At 37.2% G+C, this 15,433-nt stretch overlaps 1 protein-coding gene across 1 annotated transcript in view; it reads right to left on the minus strand.

Annotated features, from left to right (window-relative positions):
- Positions 1-2,003: 2,003 nt before the first annotated feature.
- Positions 2,004-15,433, minus strand: part of RPS6KA6 (ribosomal protein S6 kinase A6) — a 103,895-nt gene continuing 90,465 nt past the window's right edge. Inside the window, exon 22 of the mRNA XM_031944913.1 lies at positions 2,004-8,360. Coding sequence (XP_031800773.1) covers positions 8,235-8,360 — 126 coding nt within the window. The 3' untranslated portion in view covers positions 2,004-8,234. The remainder of the gene's footprint in view (positions 8,361-15,433) is intronic.

The raw sequence follows: 15,433 nt of genomic DNA on the forward strand, positions 1-15,433 counted from the left end.
CTCCGCTCCTGGAACTAATTGGCAGGGAGACCTCGGGCCAAGCCGGTACCTCCCTGGGCCTCGACTCCCTCCTCTGTCAAATCAGAGGAGACGGGCCCCCTCCACCATCACGTCCTTTGGCCAAACCATCCATCTCTCTAGGGTTCAGAAGGTATCATCCTCATTATTCCTCCTGAGGAAGCTGCGGTGGTTAAAGCCGCGCCGAACAACTGCCCTCACAGCCTTTCCCTCCCCCCTGCCAGGATTGATTTCCTAATAGAATGGGAAATGAGTCAAACCTGCTGCTGTTGCTAATTAAAATGATCTTCAAGCTGAAGGAACACAGCGGCCACCCATGGTTGGGGGCGGTGTGTGCGAGGGGGGAGAGTGTCAATTCATTGTGCAGGAAAAAAACCCAATTTCCTGGAACTCCTGAAGCCTCTGAGGCTCCTTTTGTCCCAGCAGCAGTGCAAGCTACTTCAGCGGTCTGCCAACTGGGCATCTCTTCTGCTTTGCAAAGGTTGTCGCTTAAGAATTCAGGGGAGAAGAATTTTCAGAACTTTATAACATAAAGATGTCTGCAGGGGATCTCCCTGCAGATCAATCAATGCACCGGGGTTCGAAATTCTTCCCCGACCAGGAAACCAGAACAAGAATGTCCCCACCTTAGTTTTAACTCCCTCGAATCTGAATGGGGGGGGGGGTAGATGGGCAAATTTTCACTTATTCCCTTTCCACCCTTCTTTTGTGAGGGAAAAGGAATAAAAATTCCCAATAGAATTACTCCCTAGCCTCGCCCTTATTCTCTTTATTAGCAGCAGCTTCTATGGCCCCTAAGTACCTTAGCTAAGAGCCCACCTGCCTTGGGACCAGGAGAATTTGTAAGGAGAATGAAAAAAAATTGGCCCACTTTGCATCTGATGGAGTGTGGGTGGAGGGGTGGAACTAAGGTAGGTCATTGGGAGAGAAGCCCTAAGTGTCACTAATGAGGGAAGGTGAGTACTTTGGGAGAAGGGAGAAGGGAGAAGAGAGAAGAGAAGGGGAGGGGAGGGGAGGAGAAGGGGAGGGGAGAGAAGGGGAGGGGAGAGAAGGGGAGGGGAGCAGCGCTGGAGGTGGAGGCCGAGGACCCAAAAAGTGATGGACGGGGACAGAGATGTGTGAATGACTGTGGTCCAAATCAAACAGAAGGCCAAAACGTTAGGTATTTAATTTTCCCATATCCATTTTGGAACAAAAATGGGGAAAGTTTTTAGCTAAACATGATGTGACTGGACATCTCATTTAAATTGTCCCCATCTCGTAACTGAGTGCTTTTAGTCCTCTTTTGACAGCAAGGAAAGGGTGAAGGAGAAAGCCAGCCTCTCTCCATGACAGGGGGAGAAACAAATAAACATGGCAGAGATTATTTTTTCCAGGGGCAGCTGACTACCTCGAACTGAGTTAAAAGGAACTTAAGTGGTCGAACATCGGTTACTCAATTTTTTGGTGTCTTAATTTTTTTTTTTTTGAAAGGTTGGATGTGGAGGGGAAGGAATGATGACTGTTTTAATATGGAGAGCCTTATTTGTTCTCTAGGGATTCTTTATATACAACTGCAAATCACAGGGTACCACAGTATCCAAAGAATTAAAACTATGGGTCATCTAAAGGTCAGTGGAGAAGATACGGTAGCTGTGAGTAGGCTACAGCACATTCCCAACAATGACTCACACACAGGAGGGGCATAAAATCCATCATCCAGAAAATGCACAATCAAAAAAGGTGTCAAATCAGGAATAAGTTATGAACAGTCTGATTATTGCACCGATGCCCATAGACTATTAAAGGATGCAGAAGAAGGCCTGCAGCACATTGGACACATCTGTCATAGAGAATTTATGGATAAGGCCAAAGTAGACGTGCTCGGCCCTACTGTAGAGAGTACTCACTGAGATAGCAGATCCAGTATTGTAGAGAATTCCAAGATTCGAATGAATGCAATGCGAATTCTTCACTATTAACAGAACCCTTAAGGAATGCTCAGTTTCTAGGAGGATACTTGATTCAAAGCTTTAAAGAACACAAACAGATACCTCAACATTAACTTAATTAGTATTTACTGCAGAAAAGACCAATCCTCCAACACAAAGGCCCATTGATGCCCCCCACCTAAGTCTTAAACATTTTTATATGGTCTTGCACTCAAAACTCAGTAATTTGAGTTTTCTTGCTTTACAAAAAAAAAAAAAAAAAAAAAAAAAAAAGGAAATCAGTGGAACGATCTTACAGCAGAAAGAGCTTTAAGAATGAGAGTAAACAGATATATTCTGAAACACTTTCACAAGTAAATTTTGAATACAGTGAAAAGTAGATGAATCATACAATAAGCAGTACAAGGTTAATATAAAAACAGCCATCTCAAAGTTTTATACCCATACACCCCATAAATGATCAAGTGTGGTCAATTATAAGGTATTATAAAGTTACAGCCTTTTTATTCTAGTACCCAGAGAATGCCAGTTATTGAACATGGTATCTCCACAACTGTTGATCACAGAGTTTCAACAAGAACAAAAATAAATACAATTTCTATGTTGTCTTTGGCATGTTGTAGATTCAAAGTGAGAGCTGTTTATCAGCAGCACTGCACAAGGAAACACAAACTGTAGAACGCACTACTGGAGTCAGCCTTACAAGGAGAAGAAGGCAGTACAATGCAAACTTGAATGTCAACATGTACAGTGCTTTAAAGAAAACATTTAAAAATTAAGCAAAATAAATAGGATATTTAACGCCACCATATATTTATCAAAGGAAATAAGTACTACAATATCTAAACACTGGGGACCTTTTATTCCATAGCAGTTTTTAAGTACCATAGCATGTACATTAAATTGCATACAACTTCCACTTAATGCCCTTTACTGTATTGAGAATTGCAGTAAGAACATGCTAGTACAATACTTAGTCGAATCAGAGGATCGGTGCAAAAATGCCAAAGTGCTTGTCAACAAAGCAACATAAAGATACTAATGTGGTTAGAGAGCCTACTGAATAAGAGAACGCTTCCTCTGGCAAAGAACACATTCTCCTTAAACTTTTGTACTCTGTGGTTTAGCTGAAAAATCATTTTTGTTTTGGAAAGGTCAGCGTGGAAAACATTTACTTGAAGGGTAAAATAATCGAGTGACATCCTTAAAACTTGTTTCTGTGGAGAATTCTTTTCATCAATTTCAGATGCCCAATAAAGATTTGCTAAATTAGGTGAATTCCTGAGGTTTAAAAACAACAAGATGTCACACGATGCAAGAAACTCACACTTCTGTTCAACTTTTTTTTTCAACTTTGGAAGGATGATTGGAGAAAAGACTCAAATACTCAGAACACTATCTAAATAATACTAACATAGAGGGAAGAAAGAGGCAATTACATCTAAAAGGCCATCGGACATGACAGATACTTGATTTTAAGATGTTAATATCCATTAGCAGTTAGTACAATGCTTACTAGTATGGCATCACACAATTAGCTACTTAATAAATGTCTTCGAATACTGAATTAGTTCATGTAATTAGACAACTAGAAGGAAAGAACCATAGTCACCAAAATAAGCCTTGTGTGTGTGTTTGCATGTGTATCTGCCTCTTGGGGTTAGTGAGCTTAGTGCATAATCCTAACTAGGACATTACATAAATATTTATAAGCATTTAGCTAAAAACCTGCTTGCTCTCAAGTAAACTTGGAGGGGACATCTTGCATATATGATGAAAGCAAACTTAACTTTCAGAGGATTTTGGTTTTGTCTTAATTGTGTTTTGTTTCAACTCTAGGAAATCCTATGACATTAAGTTGAAGTGTCAGGATCTATGTTGAGGAAACACTGTTTCTTTAATATCCATGGTAATCAGTCACCCCATGGAATTTGGGGGATCAAAGTCACAGGATGGTGTTAAGCATCATCACTTTATTTTTAATTACATAATGCACTTTTATAAACTATATTAACACTAAAACCAGAAAAAAGTGCATCCTCAAAAGTATGTTGTGGGCTGCTAACGTTCTCCTGCATGGGCTGGCAAGTACCACTACACGTACGCACGTATGTAATGTGTATAATAGATAATTAAATGTGGCATTTAATTATAATATATATATATATAATCAAAAATATATGCATATATATATAGTTATTCCACAAATACATGAATCAACTGAAATTTAGAATGCATTTTTAAAATGGTAGTTGGTCCATCTAGGTTTAATATTGCTTGCAACCTCACTGAAAAAGTACTATCATCATAATAGGCCCTCTATGGCCCACAGAATCACTTAAGAGGACAGAGCATTGCACTCAAGAAATTAAGAAGAGGAGAGCCTACACTAAAGTTTAAGAAGCACTTCTGGAAACTTAAGCCTTCAGTGCCAATTCACGGTGGTGTAACCTCTCCGGCCTATTTGTAAAATAGGAAGCATTGTAAGGAATCAGAACACGAGCAATCTTCAACCAATCTTTCTCTAATCACAGAAAAGCTCTCAAATAATCTGTAGGTTCAAAAACAGAAGAAGGGATGAAGCTGACAAAAGGAAAAGAACCTTAGGGCAAGCTGACCAGGGACATACTCCCATGTAGGGCTGGCCTTCTCTGTGGGGCAAGCCTTTATACTGAAAAAACATCTCGCTCTTCTCAATCAATATTTTTTGATTTTCACTCGAGAGTTAAATGATCTAATAAGTTTTTTTATCATTTAAAAATGTAAATTCTTTGTGACGGTTAGTCACTCACACACTAATGTGAATTTGTTCAAAAAGATTGCCTGCCTCCCACTATTGGCTGCATTGCTAGAATGGTAATTTTGACTGAGGGGATGGGAGGTAGAAAATTTTGCATCGTGGAACCCTTTTGGGGGGTAAGGTAAACCGAGATAGGGGCATCCCTAAGGGAATATGTTGGACCACATGAGAACACCAGCAGAAAAGCACTCAGAGGTGGTTGAGAAGTACAGACAGTGAAATGGATGACAAAGGTAACCTTTGTCGATTTAATTTTTTTTTTTTGCCTACACCTTAGCCTGTGTCCAGAAAAGGAGGCAGAGAGGAGGGACAGGAAGGAGGACGACTCTATTCTTTTGCCATCTCACCGTGTCACATGGCCTTCTGCTCCTAGAATGTAAAACTCAAGACTAGTACTGTAATTCAACTACATTAGAAGTTAAAGAGACTTTTGAGAGCTAGTCTGGGGATCTAACTACCAGCTACAGAATACTGTGTGGATGGAAAATGTATTTGAATCTTTATCTTATAAATGAACTCTAGGAGCACAACCTGGTTTTTAAGCTGGGGAATACTTGTACACGTGAAAGCTCTTTGATCTCACTAAAAGAAAGCTGCTATCAAATCTACATGTGGACTGTGGAAAATGTTTTACTGTTTTGATATCGACCATAAGAAAGTATAGGAATTCAATGCATAAGCATTCCTGGGTCTAACAAAATAGGCTGAAGCTTAATTTTCACAGAAGGACAGAAATTGTCATTTCTCCCCCCTTACAAACTGACTACCACCAGCACTAGACTTACATACAATTTAACTTGTAAATGTTTTCCTGAGATTTTCATGGGAAGATGTGCTTTAGGACTTAAAGATAGTTGTTTGGAGCAAACCTGATCTTCTTGGTTTGAGAAAGATGAATTAAATGTTTACTCTATATATCACCTCACCTACTCCAGTAACAAAGCTGTCATTAAATACTGTCAAGAACTTGTCTTTTTGTTGACTTGAAGGAAAATCTCACAAAAAGTGAATCCATCAAAGATATCGCAAAAGATATCGCAAGAGGATCACAGTGAATTTTGTAGAAGATTAGTTCAACAACAACAACAAAAACCATATCCTGTCAAGCCCTTACCACTCAAATGCCATCTTTCAATTCCTATTTGTGGAAGTAAAATATATGATATCCCTGCCTGGCTCTCAGTTCTGTTTTAAGTGAAATCTTCGTTCAGACTTCATACTGTGAGGCTAGCCTGTCTGAACTGACAAGGAAACTTTTGGCAATCTAACCAGTAGAAAATGGCACATCCATCAGGTTATCTTTCTGTCCTTTACAAAGTGTCAACAGGGATTGTGTACCTTAAAAAACAGAAGGATTGTATGACATGGTCCTTCTGGATATGAAATAAAATTTCATAAAATCACATTTTTTCCCCTTTTCCTTTTGAAAGAAAAGATCGCCTATGGAAAACTGACAAGTTTTGAACACAATTTCCATTCCTTTCCCAATCTCACTTCCCCAGATTTTATTACTAGAGAAATATGTATGACAACCGATCTTTAAAAGTTTGGAAAATCCAACACCAAAACTGTACTTCTGAATTTTTGTTATCAATCTTGACAGGACGATGACCTAACAGGACAAATAAGATGATGACAAGGTAGATAATAAGTTGGAAGATATGAACAGACAGTTGTCACATGCAAGCACTTCCAGTAACGAAACAAAATGAGAGAAGAAAAAGCCAAAGTGGGACAGGAAAAGCCACCAGATAAGACACCAGTATAACTATTTCTAAATGATGTATTCCATGTGGCATTAGATGCTCTTTAATGTCTTTCAAGTATTTCAAATAGACAATTCAATATAAGAGATACAAACGTTCACACATCACACTCAAGAAACAGATCTTGGTGCACTGGGTATATATCAATTATATAATGAAAAGAATATGTTTTCTTTTATTAAATACCAAACCTCCGAGTCTCCCAACCTAAATGGCATATTTCTGCACGCAGAAATAGATTTCCTCCTCTCAACTGAATAAAATTAACACACACAGCAAACAGTACTCCTAGCACACACAAGTAGTTCACAGATATTCACAAAGCAAAATCTGAATATCCCCCAGTTTACATTCATGAGTTCCTTCTGCCAGTAGTTTATAGTAATTAGTAATTATGGCATTACCTTAAAATGGTTCTTTTAATTATTTTTTTCCATTATTTATAGAGTCCGTCACTTAGAAAAAACAATACCTACTATAGAAGTGGTTCTGAATCACCGATTCAAGGATCTCAGACTAGTTTGGCTTTTTGATGAAATCTGACTTTAAAATATGCTCAAATTTAGATGTTGACCATTAATGTTATTTCTTATTTAATATCTATTCACCCTAATAAATTTAAACTATTACATAATATTTTCTAAAGTTTACTGAAATGCACACTATATCACATGTGCTAAGTGCACAAGTACTACACTAAAATGTCAGTTCAATTACCATACATTTCAGGGGAGATCACCATGGAGTACAGCAATCCAAAGCACAGGGCCGTCAGAAGAACAGCAGTGTGATTCATGTGTAAAGGGGGCAGGTGATGATTGAATCTGACTGGTTAAGTAGGAGTGACATATAACCAAGTCAATGGCAATATGAGACTCATATTCTCAAAGTGTGAATCGTATTTAATATATTACACCATGGATGACAGACTCTGGGTAGGGGGAGTGGAAGAGAAGGAGAGGGAAGGAAAAGGAGTCTCTGGTTTTCCTAGAAAGCCCCCGATTAGATTTAAATTTTACAAAAATCTGATGGGACACCCTTACATCTAGATGAAATCACTCACCGACTTGACTTGACCAGATAGCATGCAGAGATCTAAACTGCATGTCCTGTCTTAGCCGATCCTCGTGTTGAGTCTTCGCACCGGGTCTACTGGGAGATTCTCACACTAGCACTAATGTGGTTTGAGCAGGCACCAAATTGCCAAGTCTATACTTTGGCAGCTACAGAGAGTTAAATGGAGCCCATTGATTATGGAAAATGACAAGTTTCTATACTTGTTTAAAATGACACAAACCAAAAAGTTTTCTAGCAGGGTTCAATGAATCATACTGTATCAATGTAATCAATGTATACTGCCTGGCATTATACATCTTTCAGTGCAACCTGGTCACTGGAAATGGTTGCCCCCAAACCAGAGAAGTCATTAATAATATATCCACAGCTGAAACAAATTTTTAAGCGGTCAGTTTGCAGGGATTCTTTAGGGTCTCATCATACCCTAGTGTTTAAGTTAAACACACAGACACTGCTGCAAAACAACATCGTATGAATTTTGTGGACCTGTGGTGATTTTTAAAATTTTTTTTCTAAAAAAAGGACTCATACAGAATTTTCAAGTAGTGTAGAAGAAAACTATATATATGCTTTTGATCACTGATTAGGTAGAGAGAAGAGAGAGCCATTCCTCAGATTTTCCCTTCCTCCAGTTTGGCAATCTTACAAGTCTGTGGATGTTAGCTTTTTCATGCTCCTCCGTTGAGCTAAACTCGAAGCAGCGACAGGCTCTAAGACTGGCTGAAACGTCTTGTGATTCAGTGCGGAGTATGTAGCAGCCATCGCTCCCTGAAATAACAGAAAAACATCACAGTCTGAAAGAATGATGAGACAAAGAAGTAACTTTTGTATCATTTGTGATATTTGAGGGAGAACAACAGGTACCTTCCCATAACCCTGATCTGCTCTTTCCCTCTATCTCCTGCTATTATCCTCACTAAGTCTGACACTTGCACATTGGTCACCCGTCCCACATGAATTCCACAATGTTTTGGCTAACGTCCCTATTCGACTTCAGTCGCCCACCAACCAGCACTTAGGTACCTTTGGTCTCATCACTTCTTCATCTCCAACATCCTGGGTTGTCGAAAATCTCTCTGACCACATCATTTCCCTTTATTCTGCTGAACTTGCTCTTCCATCTCCTCCATGACTGTTCAGTCCCTCTACATTTCCCTGTTATCTTAATTACCACCGTTCTAGCTTCACTTAGATTCCTATTTAACAGCAACCCCACAGTTAAATAATTTCAACGCACCCTATCACCTCAGAATCCTGTGACACCTTGATCTACAGTCATCCTCAACTTGCCAATCCACAACTTTGCTCTTTCTCCACTCATTCTCCCAAGAGTTGTACAAAGTTCACATACTTTGCTGGGACCATTACAAATTCATGCTAATAACTTCAGATGTCGAACATTTGTTTTAGTCCTATCTCCTACACAGCAATTATTCCAAGCCTGTTCTCTATTTTTCTTTAAGAACCTCATCATGCTCCTCTCGCTCTGGTAATAACCTCACTGGTTCTGAGGAGACCGACCTCCCTCAACTTCTCTCTGTCTCACAATTTTTCCATGTATTTACTAACTCCCTCCTCTTTTGAACATATCTCTGAAAATGTTTCCTTCATTGTCAAGGCTACTCCCTCTTTCTACCAGAGCTCTTGATCACATTTCCTATTACCTTGTCAAGTCGATTTCTCTTTCATCACTCTAACCTCAAAGGCAACTTCATTCTTACGACTTCAGTGATCATTTCCATCTGTATGACTACCCCAAATACTGATCTTGTGAATTGGGCTTTCTCCTAAGTCTTGAATTTCCTTCTGCTTGCTGAACGTCATCCTCTAGATGTCTTGTCACTCTTGCAAACTCAACATGTCCAAAGCTGAAATAATTCTTTTTTTTAATTTTTAAATTTTTCCTTTCTTCCCCACATTGCTCTAGAGAAGACCACCATTTGAGACACAGATTTATAACTATATATAAAACCATATCATATATACTTCTACTTATCAGTTTTACCTTGGGAAGTGGACAGCATCTTCTTTCATAGGTACTCAAGTATTTATAATACTCAAAAAAGTGAGCATTTATAATATTCAGATGTACTCAGTCATTCACAATTGTTCTTTGAATACTTTTGTTACTGTATACAACATTCTCTTGGTTCTGCTTATTTCACTTTTCATTATTCAATGCAAGACTGTCTCCGGCTTTCTAAAATCAACCAGTTCATGATTCCTTATAGCACAGTAGTATTCTACGGCACAATAATATATCATAACTTGTTTAGTCATTCCTCAAATGATGGGCCTCTCAATTCCCAGTTCTTTGCCAACACAAAGGGAACTGCTAAAAAATATTTTAGAATATAGAGTTTCTTTTCTTTTTTGTTTTAATTTTTTGGGAAACACAACTAATAGTGGTATTGCTGAGTCAAAGGGGATATACACAGTTTTATAACTGTAATTATAACTATAATTTCAGATTTTTCTCCAAAATAGTTGGATAAATTTACAGTTCTACATCCCCTCCAAAATTGTTTTTTTTTTCCCTTTCTTGTGTTTTTTCCTCCTTTTTCTTACATAGCATGATGAATAGGGAAATATGTTTAAAAGAACTGCTCATGTTCAAACTATATTGGATTGCTTGTGGTCTGGAGGAGGGGTGAAGGAAGGAGGAAGAAAAATTTGGAAAACAAAATTTTGCAAAGGCGAAGAGTGAAAGCTATTACTATAAAAAAGACAGTTTTATTATGTCATTTGTCCATTCTGATTCCTTCCATTTATCTTTTCTTATATTGTTATTGTTTGCATTTCTAATACAATACTGAATAATACTGGTGATAATGGACATCCTAAGGGTTTCCCTCCTGTTTGGGAAGACTACTAGCTTACAAATAATGTTTTCTGATGGTTTTGAGTAGACTATCATCTTAAGGAAAGATCCATTTATACCTATGCTTTCAAGTGTTTTCAGGAGTGATGTACTTTGTCAAAAGCTTTTTGTGCATCTATTGATATAATCCTATGATTTTTGTTGCATGGTCAATTATGCTTATATAACTTTTCTTATGTAAAACCACCCCTGAATTCCTGATATAAATCCCACTTGATTACCATGTATAATCTTTGTGATATATTACTGTAGTTCCCTAGCTAGCACTTTTTATTTAGGAATTTTGCATACATGTACATTAATGAAATTGGTTTATAATTTTTTTCTCTGTTTTTTTTTTCTTTCTGAATCAGGCACCAGTATCATATTTATTTTATAACAGGACTTTGGAAGAACTCAGTCTTTGCCTATTATTCCAAATAATTTAATACTGGAATTAGTCGATCTTTAAATTTTTGGCAGAATTTACTTGTAAATCTATCTGGTCTTGATACTTTTTTCTTAGGTAGCTCATTTGTGGCTTTTTCAATTTCTTTTTTCTAAAATAAGTCTATTTAGAGATTCTATTTTCTCTTTTATTAATATAGGCAGTTTATATTTTTTAAAGTATTGTTCCATTCCACTTGGTTTGCTAAATTTGTTGGCATATATTTAGGTAAAATAATGCCTACGAATTGCTTTGATTTCATCCTCCCTTACTGCTATATTTATCCTTTTTATTTTTGATACTAGTAATTTGGTTCCCTCCTTAGCTTTTTAAATTATATTAACCAATGGTTTATCTATTTTATTCTTTTTTTTCCCCATAAAGCCAACTTCTAGTTGTATTTATTATTCAATAGTTTGCTTACATTCAGTTTTATTAATCTTTTCTTTAATTTTTCAGATTTCCAATTTGGTGTATAATTGGAGGCTTTTAATTTGTTCTTTTTCCAATTTTCCTAATTGCATACCCAATTTATTGTTCTGCGAAAAACTAAAATAATTCAATTTAATTCAACAAGCAGTAGCCTATTATATGAAAAGTAAACCATATCCTCCTTCGACATCTCTATTTCTGTTAATTCATCAAAACTCTAGTCATCTTAGGTTCCTTCTTTCCCCTTATTCTAACATCCAATAAATTTGTCAAGTCCTGTCAAATCCACCTTTACAATGTTTCTCATATTAATTCCCTCTTATCCATTCCCACTTTTTGACTCTAGGATAGGCCTTCAACTCTTGTATAGGACTACTGCCATCTTTTTTCCCCAAAAGAAAGAAATATAGTTATCAAACTTTTTAAAATCAGTTTCCAGGTAAGGAACCCAAGCCCTGGTGATGACCTTATAAATTGAATTAGGATGGTGCTAACACTGTCTATTATCAAGCCTGTATTTGAACCCTTGGAATGGAATCTAACCTTAGTGTACATGAACAGAAATATAATATCCAAAAGAATTCAATTCAATTTAAGCACCTACTGCATATAAAGAAGCAAAAGATGGTGGAAGAAAAACTATATAAAGAATTGGAATGATGGAAAGGATGATTTAATCTGGTGAAAAGAACCCTGGGAACATGAACATTGTTTTAAACTTTGAAAGATTGCTTTTCGGAAGAGGAATTAGATATTTTCTTTGCTGCTACACAGCAAAAAATTAGGAACAGTTAGTGTTAACTGGAAGGTTTATTTAAAACTCATGTAAATGGTCAAAGGATATGAACAATTTTCAGACGAAGAACTTGAAACCATTTCTAGTCATATGAAAAGGTGCTCTTCTAAATCACTCTTGATCAGAGAAATGCAAATTAAGACAACTCATGAGATACTGCTCCACACCTATCAGATTGGTAAGATGACAGGAAAAGATAATGATGAATGTTGGCGGGGATATAGGAAAACTGAGACACTGATACATTGCTGGTGGAAATGTGAATGGATCCAACCATGCTGGAGAAGTTTGGAACTATGCTCAAAAGGTTATCAAACTGTGCATACCCTTTGACCCAGCAGTGTATCCTTGTATCCCAAAGAGATCTTAAAGGAGGGAAAGGGACCCACATGTGCAAGAATGTTTGTGGCAGCCCTGTTTGTAGTGGCCAGAAACTGGAAACTGAGTGGATGCCCATCAGTTGGAGAATGGCTGAATAAGTTATGGTATATGAAGGTTATAGAATATTGTTGTTCTGTAAGAAATGACCAGCAGGAGGATTTCAGAGAAGCCTGGAGAGACTTACAGGAACTGATGCTGAGTGAAATGAGCAGGACCAGGAAATCATTGTACACAGCAACAAGATTATATGATGATCAGTTCTGATGGACGTGGCCCTCTTCAACAATGAGGTGATTCAGGCCTGTTCCAATGATCTTGTGATAATGAGAGCCATCTACACCCAGAGAGAGAACTGTGGGAACTGAGTATGAGTCACAACACAGCATTTTCACTCTTTTTGTTGTGGTTTGCTTGAATTTTATTTTCTTTCTCATTTTTTTTCCTTTTTGATCTGATTCTTCTTGTGCAGCAAGATAACTGTATAAATATGTATGCATATAGTGTATTTACATATATTTTTATCATGCTTAACATATATTGGATTACTTTCCATCTGGGGGAAGGGGTAGAGGGAAGTGGGGGGGGATTGGAACACAAGGTTTTGCAAGAGTCAATAGTGAAAAATTATCCCTGCATATGTTTTGAAAATAAAAAGCTTCAATTAAAAAAACTGTACTTCATAAACTCTGAAATTCTCCTTTCTGAACACAATATATTGTCATCCTACTTCTCTCTCTGCCTTGCAACCACGAATTCGGTTATTCGTCCTCACTGTGACCTCCAATCCTTTCAGTCCTTAATTCTTTTCCAGGCCATCATTCTTAGTCTCTTTCTCATTATGGCCTATTGATGACCCACTCAACTCTACCCTGTCCTCTTCTCTTAAGTTCTGTGTCCCCTTATCCTACTACAGATCTTGCCAAAGTTTCGGCCTTAGATCATCACCACTGTCCTCTGCATACATTCCTTCTCATGTACTGTTGGATAAAGCTGGCAAAAAAAAAATCACAAACAATATTGCTTTGAATCCATTACAGAGGCTCTTCCAAACTTTGGTTCCCTCCTACCCTGTCAGTGGACAGCCCTGCCTAATATTTTTTAAAATTTAATTTATTTTTAAAAATATTCAATATTTTTATTTTCCCCAATTACATGTAAAAGAGGCTCCCTTTCATCTCCAGCATCAAATCTATCTTCTGTTTGGCATTCAAAGCATTTCATAATCTGGGTCCCTTCTACCTTTCCAGTCTTTTTATACCTTACTCCCCTCATGTATTCAGTGATCCAGTGATATGGGCCTCCTTATGACTCCTGGCCCAAGATACCTGTATCTCCTGGCTGAGTATTTTCACTGGCTGTCCTTCATGCCTGAATTTTCTCCCTCTTCATCTCCACCTCCTAGATTCAAGTCCCAGCTAAAAATCTCCCCTCCTGGAAGACACCTTTCCTGATTCCCCTTAATACTTTTGTCTTTTCTTCATTGATTATATTCAATTTATCCTGTGCATATCATGTTTCTATATAGTTGTACACATGTTGTCTACCCATTAGACTGTTAGTTCAAGGGTAGGAAATGTTTTGCCTTTCTTTGGATCTCTGGAACTTAGCAGAGTAACTGGCACATAGTAAGCACTTAATAAATGCTTGTTGATGGAGTATATAGAAGCAATTCCTAATCATGGAATTATCTAAAAATGTAACATGATACGCAAGAAGGTATTAAGCTCCCCATTACTGGAGATCTTCAAATAGAGACTGATCTACTCCTAGGGATTTTTTAGAAAAGATTTATTCACTGGGTAGGAGGAAGGAGGCAGGTTACAGTTGAACTCAGTAGACTTGGGTTCCTATCAAATTTTGAGATTATAAGATTTTATGACCTTAGAGACAATATAACACGAGCCCTTAATTTTACAGATGAGATAACTGAGGTACAGAGAAATTAAATAATTTATTCAAGTTTCCACAAACACTTAACACTAGAATGGAGGTTTTCTGATTCTCAGTCTACAATTGTTTCCATTACATCATCCTGAAAAAGAGAATTTAGATGGCCTTCATAACTTCATCAAACATTTGAAGACCTATTATGTGGGAAAGAACTTAGTGGGCTTCTTTGTGGCTCAACAGAACAAAACTAGACTGAACATAATAGAAGGAGGTACATTTCACTTTTAATATAAAGAAGAACTTACCAATATTTAAGGTTATCTCTTAAGATGAGTGAACCTTTTTTGCACTTTTTCAAGGAGAGATGAGATGGTCAAGCTTTGTAGAGGGATGCAAATGTTTAGTGGGAGTGAGATTGAATGACTCCTAAGGTTTGTTTTTCCCCACAATCCTTAAATGTATTCTTTGATTAAATGAATCCAAAAACTTGTAAAAATAATTTCCCCAGCATTTCAAGAAAGTTTTGATTTTTGTAGCTACCTAAATCCAATAATTTGTGGTCAAGATTAATCAAGTGCAGCATTTATTTCCACTGGGTTTACAGAGGATTGATTCTATGTCTTTATTACAGTCTGACTTCAATAAATACATTCTAGTGGTCTTAAGAGCAGTTTCACGTTTATATGATGAGACACCTAGTCTTTGGGAGAATCAGATTTTAAAAATCTGCTTCCTCTGTGTATTTCTGCAGTTCTTTAATTCCTTTTTATTCTTCTACTGACTCCTGGGTTTGCATGTAAATTTTCTACTCAACTCTTGTCTTTGCATCAAGAATGCTTGGAAGTCCTTTCATTGTTAAAGGCCCATTTTTTCCCCTGTAGAATTATCAATAGTTTTTCTAGATAAATAACTGTTGATTTTGAGCCTAGATCTTTTTGTCTTCTGAAATACTGATGGGAGTGAACTCTGTAAAAATTGTGTAAAATAATCACTGAAACTATGTCCCCTTTGATCTGCAAAAGAAGAGCGATTGG

This window comes from Sarcophilus harrisii, chromosome X (assembly GCF_902635505.1).
Source record: "Sarcophilus harrisii chromosome X, mSarHar1.11, whole genome shotgun sequence".
Taxonomy (NCBI): domain Eukaryota; kingdom Metazoa; phylum Chordata; class Mammalia; order Dasyuromorphia; family Dasyuridae; genus Sarcophilus; species Sarcophilus harrisii.